General features: G+C 41.2%; 1 protein-coding gene across 1 annotated transcript in view; it reads right to left on the bottom strand.

Annotated features, from left to right (window-relative positions):
* The window catches only part of ATP8B1 (ATPase phospholipid transporting 8B1), a 114,629-nt gene that overhangs the window by 2,804 nt on the left and 99,758 nt on the right, over nucleotides 1-12,067 (bottom strand). Inside the window, exons 21-26 of the mRNA XM_080684652.1 lie at nucleotides 10,470-10,602; nucleotides 9,562-9,850; nucleotides 5,497-5,720; nucleotides 4,262-4,345; nucleotides 2,333-2,578; nucleotides 1,878-2,016 (exon numbers count right to left, since the gene is read on the bottom strand). Of these exons, the coding sequence (XP_080540778.1) occupies nucleotides 1,878-2,016; nucleotides 2,333-2,578; nucleotides 4,262-4,345; nucleotides 5,497-5,720; nucleotides 9,562-9,850; nucleotides 10,470-10,602 (1,115 nt within the window). The remainder of the gene's footprint in view (nucleotides 1-1,877; nucleotides 2,017-2,332; nucleotides 2,579-4,261; nucleotides 4,346-5,496; nucleotides 5,721-9,561; nucleotides 9,851-10,469; nucleotides 10,603-12,067) is intronic.

The raw sequence follows: 12,067 nt of genomic DNA, 5'->3' as shown, positions 1-12,067 counted from the left end.
TCTGGGTTCAAAAACCAATCCCTATGGGAATAGTCTAAGTCACTAGATACTAAAATTTTAAAACCAAGTCACTAAAGAAAATGTAATCTTAAAAAATGATCTCAATCCCAAGAAGAAAAAGGTTACCACAGCAACCATCTTTTACAAGCCAAAAGTGGTTGTAAAAAAAGAAACAATTAATCTTTTACAGGAAACTGAGTTTATGGGGATTTTTTTTAAAAAATATATTTTATTGCCGAAACCGGTTTGGCTCAGTGGATAGAGCGTCGGCCTGCGGACTGGGGGGTCCCGGGTTCGATTCCGGTCAGGGGCATGTGCCTTGGTTGTGGGCACGTCCCCAGTGGGAGGTGTGCAGGGGGCAGCTGATCGATGTTTCTCTCTCATCGATGTTTCTAGCTCTCTGTCCCTCTTTCTTCCTCTCTGTAAAATATCAATAAAATATATTTAAAAAAAATAAAAATAAATAAAAAATATATTTTATTGATTTTTTACAGAGAGGAAGGAAGAAGGATAGATAGTCAGAAACATCGATGAGAGAGAAACATCGATCAGCTGCCTCCTGCACACCCCCCACTGGGGATGTGCCCGCAACCAAGTTACATGCCCTTGACCGGAATCGAACCCGGGACCTTTCAGTCCACAGGCCGACGCTCTATCCACTGAGCCAAACCGATTTTGGCTATGGGGATTTTTTGCCATTGTAAATCCAAGATACTCTATTCAAAATAAGAAGTTTATAATTTCCAATTCAGGATAGTTATTTATAATATTTATATTTATAAACTAAAATTCATTCCAGCATTTGTCAATTTGTCCTATATTTTACACAGTTGTAAACTATTGTGTTTTCTGTAACTGTATTTATTTCTCTGAATACATATCTCCAATGTAGCCCACTTAAAACAATTTTTTTTATAGCCCTAGCTGGATTGGCTCAGTGGATGGAGTGTTGGACTGTGGACTGAAAGGTCCAGGGTTCAATTCTGGTCAAGGGCACATGCCCGGGTTGTGGGCTCTATCCCCAGTGGGGGGCGTGCAAGAGGCAGCTGATCAATGATTCTCTCTCATCATTGACGTTTCTCTCTCTCTCTCTCTCCCTCTCCATTCCTCTCTGAAATAAATAAAAATATATTTAAAAATTTTTTTTTAAATTTTTTTTCAGCAAGGAAAGGAGAGGGAGAGATAGAAACATCAATGATGAAAGAGAATCACCAATTGGCTACCTTCTGCACACCCCTCACTGGGGACTGAGCCCGAAACCTGGGCATGTGCCCTGACTGGGAATTGAACTGTGACCTCCTGGTTCATAGGTCAACACTCAACTACTGAGCCACACCAACTGGGCAATGTAGCACACACTTTTGAGTTCTGGAATTCTATGATATGGAATTCATACTTGGATTAGATAATTTTATATTCTTAGGTCTTTGGGTTATTTCCATTTTCAAAACATAATTAGAAATGTTATAATACAATGTTTGTACAGATTACCTTTCCACAATTCGATGTGCTTTACCTTAGAGTACTTTTCCCAAGCGGAAATACTTCTCAAAGTGTACAAATAATTGAAATAATTTTTTTTCCAGATAGTGTTTTGGAATAATTAAACTGTGTTATTGTGCTACCAGCAATACATGTATTCTGTTCCCCAGTAAGCTACCAATATTAGGTTTTATGGGGGCGGGCTTTTATCTAACTTAACAGATACACAATTATATCTTAAGTTTATTTTAATTTGTTTTCCCACATTACATAACCACTCTTCCAAACTACCACCATTCAATTTCTTCTCAGGACATTAGTTTTCCCTAGCAATAATTTATAATTTGAAATTTTTCTGTACATTTATTTTTGGAATTTAGAAAGAAAATACCAACCTGTAAATTTAAATGCAGATGGAAAGAGAACATGTATTCCAGCACTATGTAAGTCAAACATGATGCCAAAGTAAAGTGCAATGCTTCCAAAAATTGAAAAAGCATTCACAAAAGTCCAGTAAGAAGTATCCAAGCCAATCTGTTGGGAAACCAGAGAAAAACAGAGCATTCACTTTGGGGAGGTAGCAAGAAATAAAGGATCTAAGGACTCTGAAAAAAAGAATTCAGTAACTTGGGCATGATTTGGCTGGAATACTGACCAACCAAACTATCCTTGGCTCAAGCAAGAAGTAGGAAATGTGTTTGGTTATCAGGAGTGAAAACAGCAGTCATATTGTGTAAAATGGCAGAGGCTCAGTTGGAGGGAGAATGGGAGCCAGCTGGATGTGCACACTGGTCTGTATGGAAATACAGGTACCAACAGACACTGAAAACAGGTGACTAAAACCATGTACCTGGAAATTGACTGTTATCACGAGAGCAGAGGCAATTGTGACAGCAAAAGATTGGTAATCTGAAGGCGCCTCTCCATCCTGTCCCACGGTTTGTAGATAAGCTCCCAGAGGTATGAAGAAGAGGATCATCGAGGTTAAAACCCCATGCAATAAGCTTACGAAGAATCTCTTATAGTTGAATAATAAATCTCTTTGTCCCACTACATATAGTCCAGGGAATCGGAGACTCAGTTTGTCACTCACATCCTTAAGGGGAAAACACAAGAAGAGTTATGTACTGTCCGTCAAGAATCAAAGAGCTCAGAGAAAACTTACATGCTTACATTTCACAAGGTATTTATTTATTTATTTAATTGAATTAGAGAGAGGAAGGGGGAGAGAGAGAAAGAAACATCAATTTGTTTCACTAATTTATGCATTCATTGGTTGCTTCTTGTATGTGCCCTGTGACTGGAGATCCACCCATAACTTTGGCATATGGGGACAACACTCTAACTAACTTAGGTTTTATGAAGGCAAAAATTAAACAAGGTAAGTCATGAATAGTTTCACTGTACAGAGATCAACATCATTACATTAGTCAAAGGAAGTATATTAACTTGCTATTTATGGAAAGAAAACAAATCTATAATGTCAAAAAAATGTAGGAAGGCTATTTTTCCCTCCTCAGAGAATATATTGTTTCTAATTATTTGGGAAAGTATTTTCACATACAAGTTGATGAGCTCATTCCAAATTATTCTTTTTATTCAGTAAAGCACTTTCTTTAAGAATTACTACCAGATAAAATGTAGAATGTAGTAATCTGGGAATTAAACACATAAGATTTAGAAAGTTTTAAAATAATTTATTTTAAAACAAATAGGTTATTATAGAGCAGCTGTGGGCAAACTACGGCCCACGGGCCAGATCCGGCCCATTCGGCTGTTCTATCCGGCCCGCGGAGCCGAAAGAGCGGAGGGCTCTCTTGCTCTCCCCTCCGCTCCTTTACTTTGAATTTATATTAGTTCACACAAACACTCCATCCATGCTTTTGTTCCGGCCCTCCGGTCCAGTTTAAGAACCCATTTTGGCCCTCGAGTCAAAAAGTTTGCCCACCCCTGTTATAGAGACACTAGCGGCCCAGTGCACAAAATTTGTGCACGGGGGTGGGGGTGTCCCTCAGCCCGGCCTGCACCCTCTCCAATCTAGGATCCCTCTCGCAATCCAGGATCGCTGGCTCCTAACCGCTCACCTGCCTGCCTGCCTGATTGCCCCTAACCACTCTGCCTGCCGGCCTGCTCATCCCCAACTGCCCCCCCTGCCAGCCTTCTTGCCCCCAACAGCCCCCTTTGCCAGCCTGATTGCCCCCAACTGCCCCCCCTGCTCACCTGCTTGCCCCAACTGCCTCCCCTGCTGGCCTGATTGCCCCCAACTGCCCCCCCCCACCAGCCTGATCACCCCCAACTGCATTCCCCTCCTGGCCTGATTGCCCCTAACTGCCTCTGCCTCGGCCCCACCACCATGGCTTTGTCTGGAAGGATGTCCGGAAGGTCTCCCGGTCTAATTAGCATATTACCCTTTTATTAGTATAGATACTCTACTGTCAAGTGTCTTATCAAGAAAGTCTTAGTGTCCAAAGGAAGATTATCAACTCCCGTCAGTGATTCAACCCAGGCACAGAACTTCTCTTTTCTTACCATTCAACAAGAAGCACAGCAGTTATTCTTGTTGCTGGACACCAGAAATATAATAGGGTTTACTCAGAACCAAGTGAAAACCAAAAGAATGCATCAAAATATTTGCTTTGATTCTCTCTCATCACTGATGTTTCTCTCTCTCTCTCTCCCTCCCTCTCTGAAATCAATAAAAATATATATTTTAAAAAATATTTGTGTTGACCTTCTTTAAGAGGCATACAGAGTGTCCCTGTCAGCACAAGGCCCCTACCTGGTCGAGCAATCCCATAAGGAGCACGGGCAGGCTGGAGTACAGCACGTTGTAGAGGGTGATGAACCAGTCTTCATACGCAGTCTGGGAGGAGATTACAGAGTGTGTCACCAACCAGGAAACACTGGCAGCCTAGTCAACATGCATTCATCTGCTCTGTCAAAGCAAGGATGTCCCCAGGTTGAGTGGAACTTCTGCCCTACATCTACACCTGCAGACCGTATGAGTCTGTTTCTATGTAATGGGCAGAATAAAAAACCATTCCACAGAAACTAACTTCCCCCTAAATGAGTGTGGGGGGGGGATGTACCCCAACACATTTTCGAAAAGGAGTCTATTCTATTTTAATAAAGTTGGAAATTGAGTCAGTGTTTGAATCCTTTTTATGTCCCTTAATGAATGAGAATACATAAAACCCATTCAAAAGCACATAAATACCATTCAAATCTTCATTTATCTTGCAAGTCCAGTATTGCCATTCACCACTTTCTAAAACAGAATTCGGCTGAATATAAGAACTATGCTTCTGAAAGAGATAAGTAAGGCTGTGCACACACCCATCCTCGGGGTGGGAAAGAGGAAACGGGCTTACTCAGCACCAGCAGTTGTATATACAGTCCTGCACGGAAACAGGAAGAAGGCCCCAGCCCTGCTCAAGGTCACTCCTGGCCCGAGTTCCTGAGGCTGTTCTGATAACCATTTGTCTGTGACATAGCATTAAAGAGGTTTGGACAATCAGAGACACTGGCTTAGGTTCATTTTTCATTAATGATATTTAACTGCTGTATCACTATTTTGACATATTACATATGCCCACCATTACTGTTACAGCAAAAACTAAAAGTCCAAACAAATGGAGACATAATAGATCTATGGTCATTTAAAATTTGCATAATGTCTTTAGCCTTGGTCACTATATAATTTTATATTTGCAAAGTTGAACAATTTGTTATCACTGTTCTTTAATGGCAAGGTAACTTAGAAAAAACATTTAGGGTGAAGGCATAGACCCCGTCCCCTGTATTAATCACTTCCTGCTTAAAGGACCTGTCCTGTGCCCTGACTGACAGAAAAAAAAAAAAAAGCCAAGGAACAAACTCTACCCCTTTAAAGGCAAAATAAGACATTGTTAAAGCACCAGAAACACTTTAGAAAAGTAATCCATATCTTAATCTGTGCCTCAGCTATTAAGAGACAGAACACCAAAAACTGCCAATCAAATAAATAAATATTACCTGTGCAGAGTACCCATTGAAGAAGGAGTACCAGAAATGAACCAAAGTAAATGCAAAGTTTTTATAAAAGAAGTATCGTAGGAACTTGCACATCCTGATGTAAGACCACCGGCCATGCACCAATAGCAGTCTCTGCAGGTATCTGAACTGAGCAAAGGAATAGTCACTGGACATGACAGCTTGCATGCCTTCTTGTCCACTTATTCCAACACCGATGTGGGCAGCTATAAGGCAGAGGGAGAAGATACTGTTAGTCGTAAGCCTATTTGAAGGCAAAACATTGAGGTGATAATGTTTCCATGGCAAAACAAAAAACTGACATTCATGGAATAATAAATATGAAAATTCTTGCTCTCTAGCTTCCACTCCAGCTTCTGAACTAATTCAAAGTCAGAGGTAGTAGTTGCCAAATAGTGCACATGGTTGTGCCTTCATGAACATTTGTGAAAGGATCTCAGGTGAATGCGGAATTCCAGTCAGATTATCTGCCCAGCTCATAAACCATCCTTCTCACCCAAAGGGTGAGCCCTAATGTGTCTCTGACTCCCCAGCCACAGCTGAGTCAGCTATAGGCAGACACATAATCTGAGGTGGATACTATGAATTAACTCTCTCAACCTTCATTCCATCCTGTTCTAATTGAAGATGGGGATGCCAATAAAAACCCTACATTGCCCAGACTCCCTTACCACCAGGTTCTTTGTGAATTAAGTTCCACTGTTTCGACCCCCTTGATAGTTGGGAGAAGTGAATCAAAGCCCAGCATCACTTCCTATTTTGGCATTTCTACAACAGAGTTCATGTCCATTCTCCGGCTATCAGATGCTGACTGAAAGAGGTTTGGACAATCAGAGACACAGGCTTAGGTTCATTGAAAGCTGCAAAGGCTTCTTACTTGAAAAGTTTTACAGAGGATCCTCACAGTAGAATCTCCGCTAGTGAGGAATACTAGATGTTAGATGCGCAGCCTAAAACCAGCTTTTTCAGTCCATCCAGAGCTTTTTTGAGTACCCCGGTCCCTGTATTAATCACTTTCCGCTTAAAGGACCTCAAGGTGTCTGTTTCCTGTCCTGTGCCTTGACTGACAGAAAACCCAAGCTGGGCCAGTCAGTCTCTGGGCATTTGGAATTAGGATTTGGATGTGTTTAAAACTTTAACATGCAAATTCTTAAGGTGTGGGCTGGATATATTTCTGAGGGATTCTGAAAGCAGAGAAATGTCATTTAGAGAGAGAGAGAGAGACAGACAGATATGGGGTTCCTGGTGAAGCCCCAGATCCTGGCTCCAACATCTTCTGAGGCCTGGCCTTCTTGGGCAGCATGAGACATCTTTGTATCTTTTAAAATAAATTTCTTTTGTCTTAAACTAGTGTTAGTTATTCCCCAACACAAGTAATCAGAAAAGTTTTAACCAAGTTACTATTAAACTTTAAAAAACTTATTTATAGCCTACCATTACCTTAAGACACTCTTTTTTTTAATGTAATGGGAAAGGTTTCCGGAATAGATAAAAAACGAGTCACCATTTTATCCATCGTTCCAATAGTCATTAAATTGTGTATTCAATGTAGAGAATTACACATTTTTTCTAGGTCTCAGAAGTCATGAGAGGAAAGACAGACAGTGAGATCATTCAAGAGAACATGTGTTTGGAGAACACAACCTATTACTCAGACCCTGAGAAGTGACTGCCAACCCAGCAGGGTTTCCAACTAAAAGAAGCTTCAAAAACCCTTCCCCATTTGCAGAACACAAGGTCTGGCAAATTCAAAATGGAGTCACTTGTGCAAACCAAGGTTTTCTACAATATTATGCATTTCTAAAAAATAGAATAAATTGCATCTCATTCAATATTTATGACCTCTTTCAACGCACACACATAGTTCACTCGACTGATCATGATTACCAACTACTCTTTCCTATCCAACCACGGCTTTCTTTCCTGAACAAGCCACAGAGGGAAATGTTGAGATTATGCTGGAGCTGAGGCCGAGGAACGCCTGCCAAACTTTCTGCTGAGCAGACCAAGGACAGTGTGTGAAATGATTCACAGGGTGATTCAAGGCAACTGAACAGATGCACTTCATAAGGCCACACTGGCTTTCTCCCTAAAATCTAAATATAGATTTTTCTGAAGTTCCAAATATGGTTTTAAATGCCTCTTTAAAAGACTCCATAATTCCTTAACAAACAGATCATTTCCTCAAGCTTGTTCATTCTTGGGGTCTTAGACCAAGAAAAACCACCCACCAGTCAGGAGACATCTTTAGGCACAAGAGGGCGAGGGCAGCTTATGAGAGTCCTAGGATCCTTGCTAGGGGAAGGAACATGGTGGGTTGCAATTTCCTCTACTTCTACTGCACTATACTGCTAAACATGAAATCTGTTAGCCAATGGTCAGATTTTTTTCTGACATTTAAATTTCACTCTACTTTTTTTTTATAAACAACAAATATCCCCCTCACCACTGTACACTCTTCTTGATGCAGCTGAAAGAAATTAGTTTTTTTGAAAAGTACAAAAAGGCACTAAAAATACTTGGATAAAGCTACTGACTTCCAAGGAGACCTCAGAGTTTCCTTGATTTTTGTTGCAAATGGATGCTTCATAGGTTATATAGAAAAGCACCTGCCATAACAGCTTAATGAAATTGGTAAGACAACTTAAGAAAAACAAGTCTCTAAGATCTATGTTGACTTCTGTGATCCCTTTGCTATCAGTTGGTGAACTCAGAGGAACAAAACATTTTCAAGTCTAAATCGCAAACCAGAGGGTAAATCTGCAAGGTAACCCTCCCCGCCTCCCCAAACATCTAGGAGTCTGCAGTATAGCTGAATAAAGATCATGTTTGAGTTCCTTGCTCTTGTTGGCACAGCTAGTTGAGTTAATAATATATAGTGGAAGAGAAAGAGCTAGGTACAGAGGAAATAGGTCTAATTCAGAGCAAAAAATGCCATTTGCATGGTAGCACAAGCATATGCAAAACACAGTACAGAGGAATTAAACTGGTAGTGGCGACAGATACGCATAATAAAAAAGCAAGAAGACGTACATCATGCAGCTGACTCCTGTTGAAGAAGATAAAGTTGGAATACTCTTAGTATATGTCAAGGAGGAGAAGAGACTCTAAGAAAAGAAAGACAGATGCATGAGTCACAACATAGGCTGAATATAAAATACATAATGCATTAAGATACCCAGCACAACAGGATGTGCATATACACATGTATTCATATAATCATTCATCTGAATAACATCACAAAGCTGGAGGTGACATCGGAGATAATTTTCTTGTTTTCAGATGAGCATGTTGGCAGTAGGATGAGAAAGAAGTATTCAAGTCTCCCTACTTTGGGTATTTTCATTACAAGATCACCCTTAAGTAATACTGGGAGGGAAAAAGGACCAGGATTCAGACATGTTGATGAGGTTTGGTTCCACATTCTTTAATACCCACACAACTGTGTTTCTCTGCATGAAGGACCCTCAGCAGTCTTTCAGGGAGGTCAAGAAATAGGTGAGACTATTTTGGAGCTTTGCTTCAATAACAAATGTGTTACTCTGAGCTCACTGCAGGTCTCCCAATGGTCTCCCAAAGTTCTAACAGATTTATCAAAGGCAAGAAGAAAGCCCCAGAAAATGATGCTTAGGGGAGGGAGAATAATCTCAAAAACAAATACCAGAAAGAGTTCAACAATTATACCAAGCTTAACAAAACTGATTACATAGCAGGACTTTTAATAAGCCCCAAAGAAACATGGGAGAAGCCGAAGGAGAGGAAAAAAATCCAAACACATAAAAGAAGGAAACAAGGATAACTGCAACCATATGGAACTCGTCTTCTACTTGGCATGCTGTGGGGAGCACTGTCATGCCTGCTCTCTCCTACTGGATGGGCTGTAAACTACCTGAGGGCAGGGTCACAGGTGTAGCCATCCCAGTAGGGCACCTTTATTAAATATCTGCTTTAGGAAAGCCCGAGCAATAAGATCAGGAAAAACTACCCTCAAAACTGTTCCTGCTATCAATTTAGTAATTCGGGTTGCATTGGCTGTGTAAGACTCACTTTTGATCATGTTTACATCATTGGCTCCATCTCCAATCGCCAACGTGATGGCTTTCTTGTACCTCTTCACCAGGTCCACCACCATGGCCTTCTGCTTGGGGGTGACCCGGCAGCAGATGACTGCACTGCACTCGCAGGCCAGATCAACAAAGTTTTTCTGCCTCTGTTCTTTTTTGGCTTCCAGCTTCCTTTTGCTTTGCGTCCGCATTCGTCTTTCTTCTTCTGTCCTTGGGAACTTCAGCTTCAGAATCTTACTTGTCTTGGTCTTTTTCTCTAGAAGAATTTCATTCTATGAAATCACAGAGGGAAAGAATTACTACCATTTTAGTTTTTATATCAAGAGTCCCATTTCCTGCCCTGGCCATGTAGTTCAGTTGGTTGGGCATTATCCCATGCACCAAAAGGTTGCCGGTTTGATTCCGGTCAGGGTACATGCTTGGGTTGCAGGCTTAATCCCTGCTAAGGGGCATGCAGGAGGTAGCCAATTGATGGTTCTCTCTCACATGGATGTTTCTCTCTCTTCCACTCTCTCTAAAACTCAATAAACTATTTTTATTTTAAAAAAAGTCCCATTTCCCCAAATTTTGATGATGGGAAAGGATAATTCTTGGATTATAGCATTGATTACATTGTTCTATTTATAAAAAATTTACTATAAAAATTAGGAAATAGAAAAATGTACAAAGAAGAAAATTTAAAATAACCATATCATTAATTGATATACCAGTTTGGTGTAATTCCTTTCATGTACCATAGAACATTAAGTTTCAAACTTGGGAAATTGCATTTCATTTATTGGCTAAAAGATCTTTGGGTTGGTAGTTAATATGGCAAACCATCTAAAATTGGTCCAAAATGAACTGCTTTAGTTTGAGCCAAAGGCACAGACACCCTAATGATATACGTACCAACCAAGAGCCAGTGATTATTAAAGCACGGTTTCCGCCGGGTGGAAAAAAAGGTTCCTGCACCTGGGGTACAAATTTTGCATATACTCCACCTTTATTCCTCTGGTTTTCTATTCTTGTGTTAAGAAGAGCACTGGGGAAAAGAAATTGAAGTGTTTAAAGCACAAGGCTATAAACAGGCCCTTGACTGTGAGATAATTTTGGCATACTAGTATAATCTCTTTTTAACATTTTGGTTAAAAAAAATAACATAAAATTTATCATTACTATTTCTAAGTGTACAGTTCAATAGTGTTAAGTATATTCACATTGTTGTAGAACCAATATCCAGAACTTTTTCATCTCTCAAAACTGAAACTCTGTACCCATTAAACAGCTCCCCAATCCTCCTTCCTTCAACCCCTGCTACTCACCACTCTACTTTCAGTTTCTATAAATTTGACCACTCTAGATAACTCATATAAATGAAATCATACAGTATTTCTCTTTTTGTGACTGGCTTATTTCACTTAGCATAATGTCCTCAAGGTTCATCTATGTTGTAGCATTTGTCAGAATTTCTTTTCTTTTTTAAGGATGAACAACATTTTGTGTATCTATTCATACATTGATGGACATTTGGCTTGCTTCTACTCTTGGCAATTGTAAATAGTGCTGTTATAAACATGGATGTGCAAATATTCTCTTTGAGTCCCTGCTTTTAGTTCTTTGGGATAATACCCAGAGGTGGGATTGCTGGATCATATGGTAACTTCATTTTTAATTTTTTCCAGGAACCACCCTACCATTTCCATAGTGACTGCATCATTTTACATTCCTACCAGCAGTGAACAAAGAGTCCCAATTGCTCCATATCCTTGCCCACACTCAATATATATAACTAGAGACCCGGTGCACGAAATTCATGCATGGGGGGGGGTGTTTCCCTCAGCCCAGCCTGCACCCTCTCCAATCTGGGACCCCTAGAGGGATGTCCGACTGCCCATTTAGGCCCGATCCCGGTAGGGCAGTTGGACATCCCTCTCACAATCCAGGGCTGCTGGCTCCCAACTGCTCGCCTGCCTGCCTTCCTGATTGCTCCTAACTGCTTCTGCCTGCCAGCCTGATCACCCCCTAACCACTCCCCTGCCAGCCTGATTGATGCCTAACTGCTCCCCTGCCAGCCTGATTGCCCCTAACTGCCCTCCCCTGAAGGCCTGGTCACCCCTAACTGCTCTTCCCTGCAGGCCCGGTCACCCCCAACTTCCCTCCTCTGCCGGCCTGCTCATCCCTAACTGCCCTCCTGCAGGCTTGATCGCCCCCAACTGCCCTCCCTTGCAGGCCTGGTCCCTCCCAACTGCCCTCCCCTGCTGGCCTGATCACTCACAACTGCCCTCCCCTGCTGGCCTGATCGCCCACAACTGCCCTCCCTGCAGGCCTGGTCCCTCCCAACTGCCCTCCCCTGCTGGCCATCTTGTGTCCACATGGGGGCAGCCATCTTGTGTGTTGGAGTGATGGTCAATTTGCATATTACTCTTTTATTAGATAGGATAGCTATCTTAATGGTGTGAAGTGATATCTTATTGTACTTTTAATTTGTATTTCCCTCATAATTAGTA

This window comes from Plecotus auritus, assembly GCF_963455305.1.
Source record: "Plecotus auritus genome assembly, chromosome: 8".
NCBI lineage: Eukaryota > Metazoa > Chordata > Mammalia > Chiroptera > Vespertilionidae > Plecotus > Plecotus auritus.
Note: the sequence above shows the minus strand (reverse complement) of the source record. Positions and strands in the feature narration are given on the sequence as shown.